The sequence below is a fragment of the Dicentrarchus labrax genome, unplaced genomic scaffold, assembly GCF_905237075.1.
Source record: "Dicentrarchus labrax unplaced genomic scaffold, dlabrax2021, whole genome shotgun sequence".
NCBI lineage: Eukaryota > Metazoa > Chordata > Actinopteri > Moronidae > Dicentrarchus > Dicentrarchus labrax.
In genome coordinates this window covers 6808814-6830243 of record NW_026136719.1, presented here as the reverse complement: position 1 = coordinate 6830243, position 21430 = coordinate 6808814, and the positions used below count along the sequence as shown (strand labels likewise).

At 39.0% G+C, this 21430-nt stretch overlaps 2 protein-coding genes across 2 annotated transcripts in view; one reads left to right on the top strand and one right to left on the bottom strand.

Moving 5' to 3' along the window:
* lrp4 (low density lipoprotein receptor-related protein 4) overlaps nucleotides 1-21430 on the top strand; it is a 561339-nt gene that overhangs the window by 205898 nt on the left and 334011 nt on the right. The gene's annotated exons all lie outside the window — the stretch shown is intronic.
* The window catches only part of LOC127351684 (protein kinase C-binding protein NELL1-like), a 234698-nt gene that overhangs the window by 41589 nt on the left and 171679 nt on the right, over nucleotides 1-21430 (bottom strand). The window contains exon 14 of the mRNA XM_051379480.1: nucleotides 12321-12443. Coding sequence (XP_051235440.1) covers nucleotides 12321-12443 — 123 coding nt within the window. The remainder of the gene's footprint in view (nucleotides 1-12320; nucleotides 12444-21430) is intronic.

The following is a 21430-nucleotide window of genomic DNA, read 5'->3' as shown; positions in this document are numbered from 1 at the left end:
TCATAGTCCCTAGAGCATGAAACCCAACAACTGCGGTCGTTCTCTCAGTTTTCATTTAGCAGCACCAGCAGGTCATAGTTTAAAGGTCGCATTTTTTCAATTTTTTTTTTTTTTTAACAGCCATTTCTTTTAAAATAAATCTTAAATTTCATATACTGGTTTAATTTATTGTGTAACAATGCATTGTATTTTATATGCTCATTGTAGCTTATTAAATTTTTTATCTGAAAAGTAACTATTAACTATAGCAGAAAAAATTATATATTCCAGTATTAGAGTAAATGCACCTAGTTACTTTCCACCAGTGTTAGGGCTATTTGCATGCTAATAAGTGAAGATGGTAAACATGGTGATCATTGCCTGCTACTGCAAACTATTTTTATATTTTCTATCCACTTGTATCCAGCTCTTTGTATTTTGTCTCTGTGGGATTCTGTCTGTAAGCGAGCGGAGTCCAAGACAAATTTCCCTGGAACAATAAAGTTTGTGTTATTTACTTATCATTAGTGACATTCATTCTACAATATCATATGAATAACAATACAATAATTCTTTTTTTTTTTTTCTGTGCCTTTCCGGTCGTTTTCTGGGTACTAAATTAATGTCTCTAGCTCTTGCTTTAAAAGAGCTGTGTTTAAAAGACCACACCGCACCCACACCCACACCAACACACACACACACAAACACACACTGGATCTACACCCATCAGCTGTACCAGTATGACCACTAACAGGTGACGTGAATAACACTGATAATGTGGTTATAATGGCACATGTGTCAGAAGCAGGAAAAATGGGCAGCATGAGGATTTTAAGCGACCTTGACAAGGGCCAAATTGTAATGGCTAGATGGGTCAGTGCATTTCCAAAACTGCAGCTCTTGTGGGGTGTTTCCCGATCTGCAGTGGTCAGAGTGGTCCACAGAAGGAAAAGCACTGAACCGACGACAGGGTCGCGGGTGGCCAAGGCTCACTGATCGAGTGGGGAGTGAAGGCTGGCCCGTGTGGTCCGATCCAACAGACATGCTACTATAACTCAAATTGCTGAAACAGTTAATGCTGGTTCTGATAGAAAGGTGTCAGAACACACAGTGCATCACAGTTTGTTGTATAATGTTATTGCTGATTGGTGTATATACAGCTGATCCCCTCAACTGCATTGATGAGGTACTGCCTGTCTTTGTCTACATATCTTTGTTCAAATGTTCCTTATTGATATGAAAGCAGAAATGACAAATAAAGTCATAGCTCATATCCTGACTGTAACAGTGACTGGGACAAAGTGACAACAACAACAGCATGTCAATAACTATTAGTAGGCAATTCTTTAAAATGATACAGTTCATTAGTGAAGGACTGGAATTATTGATTAGCTGATAGTAATTGTATTACCGTTCCCAGTTATCCAGTAATATAACAGTAATAGATAATATGTACAAGGGTGACTGTGGCTTAGAGAAAGCGGATCGTCCACCCCAAATTACTCCCAACTGCTGTGCCATCGGTGTGTGAATAAACAATAGTTTCTGTTTATGATAAGCAGTTAGCACCTTGCATGGCAGCTTTTGCCATTGGTGTATGAATGTGGGTGACTGGGTGAATGTTGACCTGTAGTGTAAAGCGCTTTGAGTGGAGTTATATAAATGCAGTCCATTTAATAATAGTTGTTTGCAGGATGGAAACAGTGTTACTGCCTTACACATTCAATTTCAGCTGATTTCTTATGCACTGGATTCAATGCAAACCTTTGTCAATATATATTACGGAACATTATTTTGCACAGGTTCATTGACTCTTTTGCTGTCAGAATGCACCTGTATGTACAAGTGGGGAAGGTATTCATGCTTTGAATAAAGCAGCAAGGCTAATACATCTGTCACGTAAGGATAAGAATATCACTATAGTCCAGGTCAGAATCAGCTGTTCATGTCAATGGCCTCTTGGTGCCTCCAAGATCACTTGTGAAACTTTCAGAAGTAACTTCACTGTTAGATGCCACTAAATCCTACACACTGGTCCTTTAAAGTAAAATCCCGAGCAATGGCTGTGAGTAAACATTATTGGACAACACCAGCTCAAGTTTCAAGGCATTTTCCTCGTCAATAATTTCCTCTACTATAGCTGTTATTTATACGTGTGTGTGTGTGTGTGTGTGTGTGTGTGTGTGTGTGTGTGTGTGTGTGTGTGTGTGTGTGTGTGTGTGTGTGTGTGTGTGTGTGTGCGTGCGTGTGTGTGTAGCCTGCAGCCTGCCATAAATCAGTCAGGGCCCACAGATTTGAACTAAAGTGTTTTGGAGCCCGGAGCCTTTGGGCTTTGTGCTGTTCAGTCCCAGTTGAAACCCCGTTTGTGTTTGAAAACAGGCTTTTTTACAACACAGCTTTGTACCAGGTGAATTTCTTTATGCTATTACTACAGGTTGCAAATTAAATTCAGTATAGTTCTGAGAGTGACTGGGGTGACACACTTGGTTCTGAACAAAATTTGTTTTCTTTGAATTTTGAATTTTGTTGATTTCACAAGGGAGAAGTCATCTAGAGAAATTAAGTGAACATGAGATGCTAAGCACAACTTTATCAACAAACTAATGCATTATTTATCATCTACACACATATCCAGTGTTGTACACTTGTTCCTATTAAGGCAAATACACATCAAATGGAAGGTGTCATTTATTTTTATTTACATTTGCAGCATATGAGTATGTCTCATCTCAACTGAAGCTACTGATTCATGGGAGTAGATTATTGTACTGTAATCAGTACAATTTATTTCTCTAGCTTGTGATATGTGCTTGGCTATTAATCATAAGCAGCAATATATTTAAACAAATGTGCTTACTCTTTCGTGATCTTTCTTAACTAGTGCATGTTTTTCTTATGTGTTTGTCAAATAACCTTGCTTTCCATTTTTAATGGCAGCACCCAGAAATGTAAAGAAAAGTATGTTTATGGTGTTGATAGATAGACAAGTATCTCAGACAATTGCAGTGGTGGTGCCACTACCCTGCCTGACCTAAGCTTCACCAAGGCTTAATCCAGCTTGCATAAAACAAGACATAAAACAAACTCTAGGCTTCAAAACATCTCTTTACCATAAATCAGTGGTTCACAGGTCAGAAGATGATCTAAGGGATAACAAGAAAAACAAACAACAAACCCAATACACAAAAATGTGTTTCAGTTTATTTTAGATTTCATTTTATGTCCACAATTCATTTCTGACTTTTCTATATTGTTTTGTGTGAAATACAGGATTTTCACTAATTCAGACCTATAACCCTATAAATGAGGGCGATGGGGAAATATAAGTAGCTTCAATTCTAGGGGTCACAAGCCAAAAAGGTTGGGAACCTTAATTTGATATCACAAATGCTGTATACATGTTTTCTAGGTTATAAGTGTGTTCTATCATTGGCTGCGGATATGCAAACGGTGTGAGGCTCTACTTTCCTGCATTCAACTTAACCCTCACACCTCTTCCTGTCTCACATTCACCTTAATGGAGAAAAACCAAGGGAGGACACAGAGAGACAGAAAGCAAGAGAAATCCATAAAACACTTATAAAATGCATCTATAGAAAAAAAAAACAGACACACTCTGGATGATAAGAGTTTATTTTAACTCAGCCAGAGTGGTCTTCAAACACATTCCTCAGTGGACCTCCTAGCTGCTCTTGAGAAGCTGTCGAACCATGAAACACATACATACACATACGTACACACGTGAACTTCACATTCTCTCCCCAAAGGCTCAGAACATGAGTCTGACTGCAATATTAGGAGCTGTAACAGCACCAAAAAATGTTTTTAAGTCTTTTGAGGGGAGTGTAAATCTCAAATCAAGTATGTCAGAGCAAGTCTTCGTAAGCAGAATGAAAGTCAAGATCTAAACAAAGTTTGCAGGTTCCTGTATGCTGACCAATACAATGTCACAATTTCAAGTAAATCAAGTCCAAGTCAAATCTCATGTCTTCATTCCATTTACTGTAATCTAATTCAAGTCTACAGCTCTGAACAGTACTAATATTCTATATGACAAATTACTACAAATTAAGTTTTAGAATTGTTGCAGCAGAAAAGACTAGAATTAGCAAACTAATATTAGAGTTTGCAGTTATTATAGTGTTGTAATCCTTTCTGTATCACACTGCATCACTGACAAGTATCTCCATATTAAACAGGGTATTCTTTGCACAGATTTAATACTGCAGACTATCACTAACACAAGACTGATTGAAGACAAAAAACACCATGGATCAAAGAGAATAAGGACAACAGGCTCAATTTTTGCTTGGTACTTTGTATTACATTACAATAGTGTATCTGATGGAGCTGAACACAAGAGAGGATTTTTCTCTTTGCTGCACAGCAGCTACATCTAACAGCAGGCCACAGACTAAAAATAATTGCCTGAAATGATAATTGCTACAAAGCTTCAAAAACAAGTACTTTTTTTTTTTCTTGGTACTTTTTTTTTTCTACATTTGCAATTAATCATAGCTTCAGATACTGTGGTTTTCACCCAATTAAATGCTGTAAAACACTATGCCCTCTAGCATAGAACTACACAGCAGAGAAGCCGCTAAATGTGTTGTTCCTATCAAAAAGGGATGAAGGGGAGCAATAATTATGTAAACAGAAAATTAAATGCTTCATACTTGTAGAGGAAATGAAGGCTGAATCCAACACCCTCAACCCTCAACCCACCCCCGCTCATTTCACTTTTCCCCTCCCTGCAGCAAACACCCCTCCACCCCCCCATCTTTCAGAATACATTAGCCTTAGAGTTCCACTGCTCACTGTTAGCTGGTTTCAACATGGTTTCTCTGTGATTAGCTCCGATAGCAAGATGAGAAAAGCACGAGTCAATGCCTTTGTCCTCTGCGCCGCTGTTTAGACTCGCTACTCAAATCCTCTCTATTTAAAACCCCTTTGTCTATACAAACCAGTTCTAGGGAATGAAACGGACCATTAACAAGATTAGCTCACTCATTCTGCTGCTGACAAAGGCTCTGCAATAGGCTGCTGATCATTAGGCTGGCAGTGGGAACAATGCTGATCTATAATCTTATGCCGTGCTCCGATAGAACTATTGTGGCTTATTTATTGTGCTCCGAAGAAGATGACATAATGGTAGCCCTTTCACTCCCCAAGAGAACTGCAATGCAAAAGGAAGGGGGAGAGAAAGAGAGAAGAAGGGAAGGAAGACAGAGTAAGTAAAGGTAAAAGGCAGTCTTCTTAACCCCCCCATTTCTTCTCACTTTAAGCCAATCAATGTGGCAAAATGGGCTCTTGAGAAGGAGGCCTTCCTTTATGTGTCCCTGTAATCATCCCAGTCACAGCAGGCAGGCAGGGGGGCAGCTGCAGGCATGCTAGGAGGTGGGCACATGGCAGATATGGAGTTGAATTTGAAACTATGTGATTACCAAGTGCACTAACAAGCTGGGTTTTCCCCACTTAACTGTGTGTAAAATTTGGATTGGAAAACCCCTCAAGAAGGGATGAATACTGTAATTTTATTTGATTTTAATATCTTGAAACATGTTTTTAAACCAGAGCTGCACTAAGGCTGAACAGTAAGAGCCTCCACAATAGCAGCACTTCTCCATCTATTGTCTGTTTGCATAATATCAGCGGCAAGCAAATCCATTGTGTCATTATCAGTCACTGAAGGGGCATGGCATTGCTGTAGCAGCATTATCAGCCATAATTACTCTCCTGTAGTAAAAAGTGAGACATGTGAGGTGAAATAGGAAAGGAATTATTCACACAACCACACAAGGTTGCTTGTCAGGAAAACAAGTCATCTTGGCGTCAGTCACACAGAATCAACAAGTGTGAGAATCTGTCTAGAGCTGCCTTTTTGTACCGACAATACAGCAGGGGGAAATTATTAGAAGACCTTAATTGCAGCTAAATACCAAAAGTCCAGTCCCACTCTACAGGGGTTATTGGAACGCATTAAACGTCCAGTGTGTAACATTTAGGAGGATCTCTTGGCAAAAATGAAAAATGAGATTCATGGGTATGTTTTCATTTCTGTATAATCACCTGAAAAGAATTGCTGTGTGTTCTTTACCTTAAAATTAGCCATTTTGCATCTATAAAAAGGGAGTGGGTCAGTGTATGCCGTTGAATTGCTGTGTTTCTACAGTAGCCCAGAATGGACAAGCCAAACATTGGCTGTAGATCTATTTATTTTCCCCAAGTTCACAGCCACTGTAGTTACTCCTACAAGCTTTGAAGGTGAGCATTATTTAGTGGGTTGCAATCTGCAGCTTCACTGCCCGATGCCACTAAATCCTATACACTGGTCCTTTAAGGGAAAGGTATTCACTACAGGAAAAGGAAGGTGTTCAGGCAAGTACAGAAAGGATCTGTAATTCATGAAACATCACTTAATGAGATCTAACAGAGGACACTGATCTGAGAGAGTGTTTTTCCCTCAAGGTCTCAAAAAATATTAACTGAGAGATTTTGAGGTTTAAAGCCACTGAGTGTGCAAAGCCACACCTGTAAGTGTCCTTGTCACCCCCAACAAATCCATACGGTCAAATTATACATTTGTGAATGAGATGATCTTTCTTTGTAAACCAATTCAAATGCAGCAGTGCAATTTGAAAATGTTTGCTTTCACAGGAAATAAGCTGTTGTCACTCAAGGGTGCTCATCACCTGTTTGCTTTTAACATGTCAAGTTAATCACACACTTTTGGCTCTGAAACCCGATTTTGCCCCGTCTACTATGGACTCGTTGCTCAAGGCTGGCTAAACACACTTTTTTGCCTTATTAACATTAGCAGGGACAGGCTGAGGAGCTGCAGTCACACTCAGACTAATTCCCTTATTCCTGAGAGGGCCGCAGTGATGTATGAGGGGAATGAGATGGGAGGCACAGGTCGATTGGCCAACACTGTCGCCATCACACAGTAATGAGATCTCAGGGGGAGGGGAAAATAGAGGCAGATTCCTCCAACTCCCTGCTCACATAATACTAATTGGCCAGAATAGGAAAGGTAAGACGCAGGAAGTTTTAATGACATTATTAAAAAGTATAGAATTTCCTCACCTGCTTCTGACAAATATGATCAGTGAGTAGGGTTGACACTGTCATGAATGATCTCTGTATACTGGCTGATCATAGATAAGCTACACTATATAGCCAAAAGTATGTGGACATGCCTACCCCAGTACATTTCTGTACCTTTAGTCTGGGGCTGATTTGCATGGTTTGAGTTAGGGCAGTCACAATATCAGATTTTCACTACACGATTGTGGCCAAAAGAATTGATGATAACAATATTATCACAATATGGAAAATTTGGGAAAAAGTCTTTTGTGTTTTCTGTCTCTTTTTTGGCAAATGACACTGAAAGTACGAGTGTAAGGAACGAATGAATGAGTGAGAACGGAAAAAATGGAAATTATTTAAGAGGCAATGGATTTTTATTATTACGTAATATTATGTATATTATTACACAATAAGAATAACTTGCGGTTCGACCCCCGGCTCCTCCTGCTGCATGTTGAAATGTCCTTGAGCAAGATACTAAACTCCACCCAGTGATGTGCCATTGGTAGACTTAGACTTCTCTTTATTGATCCCTTTGGGATGACTCCGTCAAGGAAATTTGGATTTCCAGCAGCTTACAAAACATTTGTATAGAAAATAAAAGAGGTATAAAGAAATACAGTTGATGTGTGAATGTGTGTGAATTAGTTAGTATCTGTTTGTGATGAGCCTTTGCCACCATTATAGTGTATGACTGTGTGTGAATGGGTGAATGTCACTGCTGATATAGTGCGACACACCTAATTTGAGCAGGACCCCACATTTTTTAAGATAATTAAGATGAATCTTACAGCATAGAATGACATTTTAGATCATATGTGTGAGTTTGTGCCAACAGTTTGGGGAAGGCCTCCATGCATAAAGATACACATCTAGTTCGGTGTGGTAGAACTTGACTGGCAGACAGAGCCCTGATATCAAACCCATCCAACAACTTTGGGACAAATTAAAACCGTATGGTCCAACACCACTTATGCTCTTTTGGCTGAATTGCAGCAAGTCCCTGCAGCCAGGTTCTAGGAAAGCCTTACCAGAAGAGTGAAGGCTTCAGCAGGAGTCATGGTTTTAAAAGGAGGTGCTCAATCATGTACTGGTGTAATGTCCATGCACCCAAATACTTTATTCTGGTGTCCACTTACCATATGTTAACGTCTTTTCACCACGTTTAGTAATTTTAATGTTCCATAATTCATATTCTAAACATTGTTTGAGACAGTCGCCTCTCTAGCTGCTCTGTTACATCAATTGCACATTAAATGTGACTTCCAGAGTGAAAAATGTGGAGGTAGTGCTACAGTCAGGTTGTATACTACCACTACTCACAGTCCTGGGCACAGGGACAATCAAGTGTGTGTGTGTGTGTGTGTGTGTGTGTGTGTGTGTGTGTGTGTGTGTGTGTGTGTGTGCGTGCGTATGTGTGTGTGTGCGTATGTATGTGTGTGTGTGTGTCACAAGCCTGGAGACAATCCAGCGGCAGAAACTGTGTGGAAGGCACTTTGCAAATTGCATTGATCTCTCCCTAGACCTGCCTTCCACCTGCCGCCCATCCTAATGCCTGTGTTACAGAAGGGTGTAGGAGGGAGGGTGGGTGCGGTTAGAAACACATACTTCTTTTTCCTTCTCCTGTAATCTTCTTCCTCTTTCCTCCATCGCCCTCTTTGCATCTACCTTTGGTCTCTTTTTCCTACTCTTGCTTTCCTTTTCTTAATTTATCCGTTTTCCCGATGCACTCACTCTCACACACAGACATCCACCTGTAGCAACATATTTCCACACTATCCTTTGCTAATCATTGGTATGACTGACATGCTTTCCTCCGTCCTGTCCCTCTAATTACAACATTATTGGTTGTCACGGTAATGAGCCGCAGTGCAGACACAGAACATGAATTAATGAGTGAGAAATCACGGTGGAACATGGCACGGGGGTCAAAATTAACTGTGCTTTAATGTTTACCTCTGTTAAATCAGTTGAAAGATGATCAAAATATCTGGCTTACCCCAGCCAACAGTGGACTAGATTTTGGTTTTAAATTTTAAAGGATTTTCAAAATGGTTGTCAATAGAACTATATAAGTATATATATACATCTATAATTATCAGGTTTTCAGAAAATCCAAAGAAGACAAATAAAAACCCAAAATGATTTTTTATGCAGGTTTTAGCCTTGCAAGCTGCAGTTGTTTAGTGTTGATGGAACCTGTACTAAGGCTGCCTGTGAGGACCAGTCTCATCCGGTGATTGGCTCCCTCAAAGCGCTGATATCCCATTACACAACATATTTTGCTAGAAGTTTACTGAGATCATGGTTAAGCGGTTCGGAAAATGAAAGGCTAATTAAACCTGATGATACTCTCATGACTTGGACAGCAGCCAAGCATAAGCACACAGTCATGAAATTTACATGAAAGGGCTTCGTGCGAGCTCATGGGATTTCTTTCTTTACAAATTAAGCTCTAGACATGAGTAGGGCTGCATATCAAATGTCTGCTTTTTGAGTACATTGATGGCTCGATGAGGTTCTTAGTCTTGAGACATTTTCCAATTTAAATAATAGGTTTACTCATTTAAAATTTCATGAAAGCGAAACTCTAGTACCTACAGCATATGTTGTACATGTGAGAAGTCTGGCTTATAGTGCTAGTGTACTGTGCTATGGGGACAAAATAACAAGTAATAAGTAAATAATAAAAACAAAACAAAACCAAACAAAACCAACTAAAATAAAATCCAAATGCACCAAATATGTATCAGGCATTTAAAAGATCTAATCCAAAAACTGCTTCATGAGGAAATCGGAATCAAATCTTCAGACCAAATCTCAATTCTTTCTAATATTTTAATGAATCTATGTAACTTTAGCTTTCAAAATCTTTGAACAGCAAAAGTCAAAAGCAACATATGCCATATTTAATAAATAAGATTCATGTAAATAGATGGTACAAATGTTCTTCTTGGTATATTGCATGCTCTTTAGATAAATGGCAACCTGAATGATTGTAACGTGTCAAATTATAACTGGATCCAGAATGTGACCCCACCCATGTTATCTATTCTATACTGCCATTTTGGCCTGGCGTCTCTTGAGAAAGGGATTGTATCTAAGACTTTAGAAAACTGAATACATACAGTGTGTTTTCCCTCTTCTCACCTCACTGGCTCCAGTGTAAACATGGCTGTTAATACACAGCTGTGATGCTCCTCTGGCTTGTAGAAGCTGCCAACAATCTAACGAGTCTCCTCAGACTCCATAAGGGACCTACATGGACTGCTATCGACTATCCTGCTTTATCTGCCCCGAACCTGCAGCGACTGTCCCACTGCGGCAGCGTTCAGTGCAAATATACAGTTAAATATAGTTCATACAGTACATGGCTGAGTGAACACATGAAGGTTGTGTGTGAACATGCACACACACACACACACACACACACACACACACACACAATGTGGGAACCTAAACAGCTGCACAGCCCTCCACAAATATTCACTCGTATTAACACTAACATGGGGTCATAGAACTATAGAGAGACAAATGTCACTGCAAGCTCCCAAGGTGGTTTTCATGTGCTTGGTAAATAAATATAAATGTAATTTAATGGTTTTTTTTTTTTTGGTTTGTTATTTTTCATTTTATTGTTCAGTTTGATAAAGGAGTTGTTTAACACAGTTCAACTTCCCCTGAATGGGAAATCATTTGTTACAATAAAAAAGCAATAAGTCACTCTTGTTGTAAAAATGAAGAGAATTGACTGCGGTTATTCAATAACCTGCTCACAGAGCTCAGGGTATTAAAGATGCCATTTCTGAATTGGCCAGCCAGTCAAGACGGCTAGTTTTGGCCAAGAGCCAGTGTTTATTGGCAAGACATCTGCATTGATTGTGAGAAGCTACTGAAACCAAGTAACATATCAAGGTTGCACAGTTACAGCAGGATGTTCAAAACTTTCCAAACTTATACAAAGCTTGATTCATTTCTTATCGGTACATTTTGTCCTGGTACAGAAAACATGCACTGCTGTACTCTGTTAAAATCCTGGAACTGTCACTTTAATGCCTTTCTATTGCCTGCACTGCAGAAGATGTCAATTTGCATCTATTTCAGTAACATTTTACAGATGCATCACACCTCTGAATCTGCTGATTTGGGGAAATACAAAATGCATTTTTTGATAATGTACAATATGTACGTCATTTTAATGTAGCTAGTATCACAATATTAAATATAATACTTTCTGATATAGTTTTCAAAATCACCATTAAATAAAAAATTAAATTAAATAGTGCTACAGTCTTTAAACGACACGTTTTAGGTCACATAAAACTGTCAAATGTGTAAAACCAAAACCTTAAAAACTCAACTATTTGCAAAGTTTGAACAACAGCATTTTTTGTTTAATCACAGTCCCACTGAAAGTAGACACATGATAGCAGTGAAGTATCGCTCAGCCCCAGCTGTAAATGTGTACTGTGCAGTATTGTGTAGAAGCTTAATGAATATGTTACAGGTCTTGGAATAGGCATAACTGATCAGAATAAGGGGAAAAAAATATTATAATTTTATATGTATAAAATGTATCTATAATATTGACTAATTATTATCTATGTTGTCTAAACAGAGCATATGTTACCTAGATAATTAAAAAATCCTATTCAGAATTAATTCCAACTGGTATCCACTTTGCACTTTGTTGACTGTTCCTGTTTTCATTTTCTGAGAATGATAGCACACAACTAACAAATGCTCTAGCTATTTAGCTGAAGTATACTAAGAACACTCAAACGGTCTACTCAGCCTGGAGTTGAATGGAGGCTTTTCTAAAGAGATTATACATTTTTTCTATCTTTATAATTCAGCTGTTAGTGCTGTATGTACACACACAGCCACACACATTGCGCCAAAACATCTCTCATTTCCGCCCTCCTTCCTCCCTCCATCTGTAAGATACTGTAGAGCCAACCGGGCGAGGCAACTGGGCGGGGCTACAGGTCAACAGGGACCAGGGTAGGCAGTGAGGGAGAGGAGGCACACATGTGGAAAAACAGGCTGAAACTGGTCCAGAATCAATTTTCATCATTTCTGTGTCAGCTGCTGCCTGGTTAGGTGATGTGAAGGAGGAGTGAACCAGACTGACCACGATGTGAAGGAGTAGAGGATCAGCCACTATCAAAGGATGTGGAGGAAGGTTCAAGTCTGTATTGTGGGTGTTTGTGTTTGCGAGGCTGGAGGGCTGTTCCAGGGCAGGAACTTACCTCTGCAGATGGTGCCGTTGCCCACGTAGCCCGGCTTGCAGGTACACAGGTGTCCTCTGATGGTGTTGGTGCAGATGGCGTTCTCATCACACAAATTTTGCCCGCTGGCGCACTCATCATGCTCTGAGGGAGAGATAGAGAGAGACTCCGCAGTCAGAACGGTTGTGTGTATGTGTGTTTGTTGTGTGAAAGATGGAGAGGTCATTGGAAAAAAAAAGCCCACTCCTTTTCGGCTGAGCAGCCATGGAAATTCCACTGATGAGAGGACAGTCAACAAGCTAGTTGGCTGAGAATATGAGGTCACAGCTGAGCTTTTCTTCTGTCAGCAGCCAGATTTCTAAACATCCAACACCAGTTCTGCTTCAAAATGGATGTGAGGCCTATTCTGTAACATGAAGGTTACTTCAAACAATGACAAAGGCACAAAGCTAGGCTGCTTTTTCCAGACTTTACTTTCTCTTTACTACAGTATACTTTCTCTAAACTATACTGCTCTATATATGTTATCCTGTGCAGTTATATCCTCCTGCTGTGACCTATGCAGTATTAAAATACATTACATAAAAGCTGTAAATAATATACATAAGACTCTTATTGTATACTTCTACTTGTATTTTTTTAAATATTTATTGTGTATTTTCTATTTCTTTTATGTTGTGTTGTATCTGGAGCTGCTGTAGCGATTGAATTTCTAAGTCTAAGTCTATCTTATATTATCTTATCTTTAAAATAACCATCAGGCAGTAGAAGTGCAACAGCTGACACAGGCCAGGTGTGCTGACTGATTGCTCAGTATCAGCACCAATTAGCCTAATGATGTTGGTTTAGATACTGGTGACTAGTGAGACACAGCATCAAGAAATATATCAACACTCAACTTTCACAAAATCATGTAAACAAGTTGAGCTTTCTAGAATATTTGAGACCACTAACTCAAGATAATTTACCTCTGCTAATGGTTGTTTAAAATGTCTCAATATTTCCCAATGTCACAACATAATATCAGGGACTATGGCAGCTACAGAGATACCACATGAGGATCACAAGAACTGTGATTGGTCAGCATGTGCTGCTTGAAATTTAAATCTCCAGTGCCAGAAGAGATTTTTGATTGTGAGGACAACACTTTCTGAAGTTATCTTCTCCTTTTCAGTAACACATCTAGCAAAGACATCTGTACTATAAACCTGCTCACCATGACCTCTGCTCTCCTCACAGTAAGGAGACAATGTTGATGTTTCTACAATTGCAGAGTGAATAAAAGAATATAAACACAGAATGCGTCCTACCCAGTAATTATAATGTGTCAAAACACTGTAACATCACGAATTTCAAAGCAGTTAATGATGCATGGTTTGCCTGTTTTAAAGGCTTTGGCTACTGATGGCTGCACTGAGCCAATCACACTGCTGAAAGAGAGTAGGACTGTTATCATGTTAGAAGCTTGCAAGCACAATTTAGCCTGTTCTCTCCTTATCCTTGAATTAAAAATAACATGATCCTTTCTGGGCTTGACAATAAAGCTGAGAGACTATTTTATTATGGTAAACAGTGCAAGATCAGGGGTATGAAAATACACTATGGCCCGTTTTGCTTCATTCATGAAACGCTGACTCACTACAAACATATGGCCAAACACTACACAGGGCTGTACAGTTCTATACATGCTCAGGGTCAGTGTTTTATATTCTGCTGGGTACCATGAACTGCTCTCTTGATTTTTATATGTTAGCTGTTAGCAAAGGGCCAGAGGGAATAAGAGGTGGGTGTAGTACTGCAGGCGGTGCATGATTAACCATCACTCAGAGACCTTCTACTAAAACAGTAATTCTACCTCACTGCTCTGAAGTCAGGATTGTTCATGTGTAGATGCATAGCAAAACTTTAGCTTTGATTTTCAGATGTTTGCTAAATATCCTTAATTTTACTCAGATTTTTATGGTTGGCTGCCTCTGCTGAGGACCTTGGACAAAGTTTAAGGAATTTTCCACTGAAAACTTTTGCTTTGAGTAGTTCCACCTGCAGCCTGAAAGGTGTCTAAGAAAGGTTTGTGGCTTAGATTTGCAATGAATTACAACAGCGATCCATGCTTCATAGTGACAAAAAGTATTACATTTGTTGAAATATGACCTAAGACACTTTATTCGTCATTGTAGGTATATAACAAAATTATGCCATGAGACCAGCAGCAATAGAAAACAAGATAAAAAAAGATGAATAAACAAGATAAATATGATGAGGTAGCATCTTCTTTGTATATATTATAAATAAAGACACTTGGACAAGGCTGGCAAACAGTGACAGTGCAAACAGTGCAGTAGGCCTATAAAAAGGAATCACACAACAATTAAAAACTAACTATGCAGAGACATGAGCATAGATTGTATATTACAGATGTATATGTATTGGAATAAAATTTTAGAGTGCATTAGCAGCAGTTGGGGGGATGGATGAGAGAGGTTAACTTGATAATATTTTCAGTCTCCCGCTCAACATATGAGAGGGTAATGGAGGCTACAGTTCAACAAGCGGTTTCTCAGTCTCTTAGATCAGGCTGGTGTAGACTAGACGACTAGCATACACTGCGTCCAGGTTTGGGAGCATAGTTCCCATAATAGTTTTTGCTGATTTTACCACCCGCACCAAGACTTTCTGGTTCTGGTTCTTGGCACAGTAGCAGTTGACACTCTCTGTGGTGCTTCTGTAAAAGTTTACAAGGAGCTGATAGGGAAGTTTGGCACAAAATATGGCTAAATAAACAGCTTTCATTTTGCTAGCTGTTGCCTTTACAAATTGTTTGTTTACACTGATCGCAAAAGGCAAATACTGTATAAGTAGCTATTTGCACTTGTATTTGAGTGTTTAGAACATACTGAGGATAAAAGTGGTCAGCAGAAAAAAATAATTATGCTGTATTAGTGGTTTGAGAAGTTTAGATGGACATTTTAATATCTAATTGGATCAATGAAAACTTGCAGTTACTCAAACTACCACAAACCAAGTGACACATATTGGACCTGCAGGGGGCCCCAGAGGATCTTTTGCAGTTCTGGGACGGTTTCCAACTTTGACTGTTTGGTAATCCAGCCTTGTCCAAGAACTTTTAGAAATGAGGCCCCATAGTTCAGCTAAACTGCTCCAGACATGGGGTGAATGGATCCATTGGTGCGCACGCAGGATATAAGCTGCATGCAAATGACTTAATACATGTATTTTTTCAACTTAATTGCCCTATTTTCTTCCAATTTCGGAATGTAAATTTTCGACTAGTAACTCCTCTCTAGACCCAATGGAGGGCTACAGACATGACACATTTTTTACCTGCCAGAGGGGCATAATAAAGGGGTAGTTCCCTCTGTTACCTCTGTTCCCTCCCCAGCTTTGCAGACACACTGACTCCTACTGGTCGAGAGTCACTTGGGCAACAAGGACATGATCCTTCACTGCTAATACAGCCAACTGTGTTTGTAGGAACCACAATATAAAAAGGCCCTTTTATAGGAAGTCATACTGCAATCATGGGTGGGAACTTTTACCCCTGCATGAACTGCACTCCCTCAGTATTGCTCAGTATTTAATACAAATAATTAGAATTTGCTAAATGTATTCACAAAGAGATGTGCATTTTGTGCTCACAATGGAACACAAAATCCATAGCATGGATGGTAGGCTACCTTTTTCCCAAGAAACCAACAACAGGTCTTTTTCAGAGCAGACATTTTGATTTGTCATAGTTGGAGAAGCAAATATGTTACTAATAGCATTACGGATGGCTCTGTTCTATTCAAGTGTCCCAGTAAGTCATGACGGTGTGACAGTGAGCTAGCGTGCACAATATGAGGAGCCTGAAACCGAAGCAGCTGAATGGAATTCTGTCATCCTTTATTTATTTTTATTTTTTTTATACCTGTGCTTTTCCTACTGTGACATGTCAAAATGTATTCCATGAAAAAAGTGTATACTTTATCTCTGCTCCTGAGATGACAGACATGTAAAATATATCCCTGCAATACTGATTAACTGTGATTACTAAGTGCCCTATTGAGAGTTCAACATGTCAACAATAGTGAACAATAATGACTGATTTCCGTTAGCTATAGTTTCTCAGGTCCACTGCTTTAGCCTGGTACAGCATGTTAATCACACCACAATCAACATGTCACGCATGCCATATTACATGTTCCACTAATGAGCCCCACACTGAAAGAGCCTAATGAGGCTGCTCTGGAGTTGACCTGAGGCCACCACAACCCTGCTTAATTGCAGATGCTCTATTAGAGAAAAGGGAAATCTGACTCATACATTTTTAAAAAAAACATAATTAAAACAACATGAAAAAATAATTCTGTATCTCTGTTTCTTTTTAATATGGGATTAATTGATTTTTGGCAACGTGTTTATTGATTCACGTCTTGTCGCTGAGCTTACCAAACTGATTAAGCTGCAGTTAATGCATCTTCAATTAGAATCTAACATGATTTTAGATGATTATAAACAATACAGTAACCCTCCTTGATGCTGTGGTGGGGATTTAAAGCAGAGCTGCAAAGCTGAAGTATCTTTTTATATCAAACCATGAACTGTGTCTTTAAGTGTCAGTCAGGACCTGGCCTGAGGCAGCCTCCACTCACAAGGTACACACTCACTAAAACACACTCCTCATTAATATGCAAACGCTTTGGTGGGAGTCATGACTAATACATTCCCCTTAATTAATGAGTGGTGCTCATGAAGCCCCGAAGCAACTAGCAGAAATTATTTAGCTTTTCTCTTCCCAAGGATTTCCTCCCCACGTTGAACTATAAAGCGGAGGTGAATGTCAACAGTACTGGTTGGACGTGTAAGAGTTTATGTGGAGGGATATGAAAAGTAGGCTACATTAATGGTAGAGTAATAAGGGAAAAGTTATGTACATGATTAAATATTCAGTGTGCTAATGGCTGAGCTGATCGAGGGGAGAGCAACACAACCAAAACACTCATAGCCACGGCTGCTTATATATGCTGTTTAATGTCCGTTGGCCAATTTGAAATTATAGAGCTGGAAGTATAAACAGACAGATGCAGTGGCTGAATTGATGGATAGTAAGTAAGTGAGAAACTGCCAAGCTGAATAAGCAATAAATCCCTCCTAAAGCACAGTTTAGGGTCCTATTTTCATACGCAAGCAGTGCTTCAACAGTTTGGGGTTTTCCTGACCTTGAAATGTGATATGCTTTGTGAGGTGCACATTTTAACTTTATTCATCACTGATTTAATGCACCACTCAGAGAGCACACTACGTGACCCAAATCCAACATGCACACAAAGTCCAACAGGATGGTCTAGGCCACTGGTTCTCAACCTTGTTGGTTTCAGGGACCCCCAAATTGATACACATCCAGCCCGTACCCAAATATGTTAAGATGTCGTCTCAGGGATCTCCATCTGATAAGATTTAATTAATCCAAAACGGTCTATACTGCAGATTAACAGTGAAGAGTGAAACCTATAAACATAATAGTTGTGCTTATAAAGTCTCCCAGTGGGCTAACTTCTAGTCAGTGAAATAATTGTGAAATTGAAATATTTTCCCAGTTTTCTAGGGACCCCTGGGGTCCCCGGACCACGGGTTGAGCAGCATTGCACTAGGCAAAACTGTCTTGAAAGGAGGTAGCCTGACTGTTATAAATAACTAAGTTGAAAGATGTTTATAATTGAATGTTTTATATATTTATATTTCATTATAACATTTTGCAGACTTTGTATTTCTATGGGAAAGTTTTTCCTAGCCAACACCCAGTGGCTAAGAGAGTGACTGCATTTTAATGCACCAATACACCGGTTTCAAAAATCTGCTGTGGTTGCAGCATTTGGTGGATGGACAGAAAAATAAATTACAGCTCTCAGGGAATAATGAATGGAATGCGTAAACCATCAGAGATTGATAAGATCTAACAGTTAGAGTATCCAAGGGGGGACTTTTTTTCTACAACACAATAACCTGACGCAGTGATGAATGATGGTGTCACTGGAAAGTTATTACATTGACAGTAGTAAGCTGATGATCCTCCTGGAGATGACAACAGTCACGTCCGAGCATGCTGCTCATCTCTGTCAGGTTCGGTATAATTAGTGATGATGATAGTGACGTGGTGTCAGGCCTGGACATGTTGAGGTGACCCCCCGGTAGTGATGGGCTAATGAAGTGTAATGACTGATCATCAGGACCACGGACAGCGACCGTCACACTCAGTGAGGCGTCTGCACTGTCAACACAGCAGAGAAAACAGGATAATGGGGAGGATGACTGAGGTTATTTCCCATTTCACAGAATTACTGGGGCAAACAATGTGTTCCTCATCAATGAGGTCAGAACTAGAGCTGTTCAAGATCAGTGCCTTTTTCAGTTATTTACAGTTTCTTATAGGGTTAAGTGAGTTTGAAATTGATGTTTTGGACATTTATGAAACATCCTCACTGACAGGTGTGACACTTCATTGTGCAGAGATGTACACTTGCAGCCCATCATTTTTTGTTGATTTGCTTTATACATTTTATTTGCACAAATGCCTTATTTACTGACAGTAAAAACACCAGGAATTCTAGTTCTTTGGAGTTTCGTTCTCCAGTTCTCTCCTTTAGCCTTTTGTTTCTGTGGAGAAGTGGTGTCATAAAGCCTCAGGATAAATGCAAATTTTTCGCTCAAGTTTAAACATTTTCAATCCACTGACAACTATTTGCCTTCATTTGCACTGCCTAGAGCTAATCATTTGTTTCCACTTGTCTGTATTTTGAATACAGGCCTTTTACGATACAGTATTATTTTTTTTTTTAAATCTAAAAAAATATTAGCTTTTTCCCTTTATTAGACAGGACAGTTGAAGATTGACAGGAAAGGGGGAAGAGAGAGAGGGGGGATGATGAGTAAAAAAAGGGGGAAATAGTTTGCCTGTTTTCTTTCAGGCAGAACTGTTTTCATCCCGTCTCCTACAAACAGTCAACCTTATTTTCTTTCACCATGACAACGATCTTTCCCAAACCTTAACCAACCTTTAAGCTGTTTAAACGTTCCCTGTGTTACATTCTTTTCCACTCGTGATTTATGTCTCTTCACTTCTACTTGCCCGTCACGCTAGCAGTCTTATAATTTAAGCCTCCTGGACTATTGTTCTCACACTGGATGAGAAGCGAAATGCTACAAATATTTATTGAAACGTAAATCTATTAATGGCGTAGCTTAAGTAGCTCTGACACACTGTGAAATTCAATGTAATCTGTGTTGAAGCGTGGAGGGTAAAACCAATAATTTGTAATATTTTGACAAGTGCATTATTATATGTTTGAGTATGCATGTCATAAGAGATAATCATAAGTTTAAAAAGAAAGGGGGTTGTAATTAGTATAAAACAACCAAATTCATTTTGTTTACATCTCACTGAGAATATTAATATGCTTATTATTAGACTCAGCAGGATTTTTGCTTTCGCTGTTATAAAAACCTCACTCAATCACAATACTGTAGGAGCACTTAGTGATTTGTTGCTAGACCGTGTTATCAGCCTCAGACAGGCAGAATGGGAGATTCAGAATCGCTTTAAAAAACAAACAGCTCATTCAAAACAAGGACTATCTCCCCTAACCATTCTACAAATTTTACCTGTTTGCATCATGTTTTAAAGGGTTAATTTTGTGGTATATTTGCTGGGTTTTTTTACCATTTTCTGACATTTTATAGACTAACAATTAGTTGATTAAATAATCATCAGATTACTGGTAATAAAAATAATTATTAGCTGCCTTACACAAGATCCCAACATTCTTACACTTTTTTGTGTTTGGTGTGCAGACTAATCACATCACAACAGACAGGCTTTAAATGTCACCTTAATCATGGAGATCATTTTGAAGAGGGGGATTTGATTCTGAAGAGGTCGCCTCTTTGCAAGCTATACGCTACCTCTGAAATTGGTCTGCAATTATGTAAAAGAGCTGGTCAAACCTAACATACTGTATGTAGTCCAGATGTCTGTATTCTGTTGTACAGTTTAATAATTAAATGACTATTAAATGTGTGTGCTGATATAGTATATAGAGTGTCTGTTATGAGCCTTTAAAAGCTCTTTCTCCTCACTAAAATTCTCTCTTCCTGTCAGTAAATACTGCAACAGCAGTGTCTCGACACAACATGTTATTTTTTCATACCCTTTTTCTTTGATGCCTATTTATACTGTTGGTCTTACGGATTCCGGTTACTTTCTCTGATTACACGTATTTTACTCAAACCGGACTGTCAAATCACATCATGTTTTATATGTCATAGAGAAACTAAACTGAAGTCAGTGTTGTTTGTGTCATGGAGATGACATCTGCTGACATTTCTCAGATTTTAATCTGTGTTCTGTCCCTCTTTCAGAGAACATTTTTGGTGAAAATTGTCTCTAAAACTGAACAAAAAAGACTGTGCGTGTTTTAGAGGATCTATGAGTAAAACCAACACCTCGTGATTCACTTTTACTTTGCATAATAAATTTCTAAAACATGTCCTCATCTCTTAAGCTCCTATCGTCGCCTCATTCAATAATGTCAAGCAGAACACTTCAGTAATGTGAAATTTAATGACCAGTGACAAGCCCATAAAAAAGAATAGAGCACAGCAGGGTTTTTCAAGGGTTTTTTTCTGCCTTTTTTTTTTTTTTTTTTTTTTTTAAGCGCAAAGTCGTCATGCTCACTTTCTGCCTCGCCTTGCTGCTCACCTTGACATGATGTGAACTCAGCAGAGATCTGTCCTGTGTCACAGAGGAAAATATATTGACTGCCTGTCACAGCATTTAGCTTGGAGGACATGGATTTCCATAAAATTAGTTGGAAAAAATTTCTGATTTTCCTGCAGTAATCCACCTGGAGTTCAAGAGGCTGTTTTCTTTTGACTCGCCAGTCACTTAATTCCACCTTACACAGTTGCTTCAGTACTACTGCATGCAAGCCATGCAAGTGATCACAAAGAGGCCAATTTTACTATTAAGATTTTATTAAGACAAAACTGGGCTTAAAGGGCTCCTTGCGTAGGTCAGTGTAAAATTAGGGACCTTTATGTACTCTGATTGTAAGACTGCTCATTTATCAGCCCTT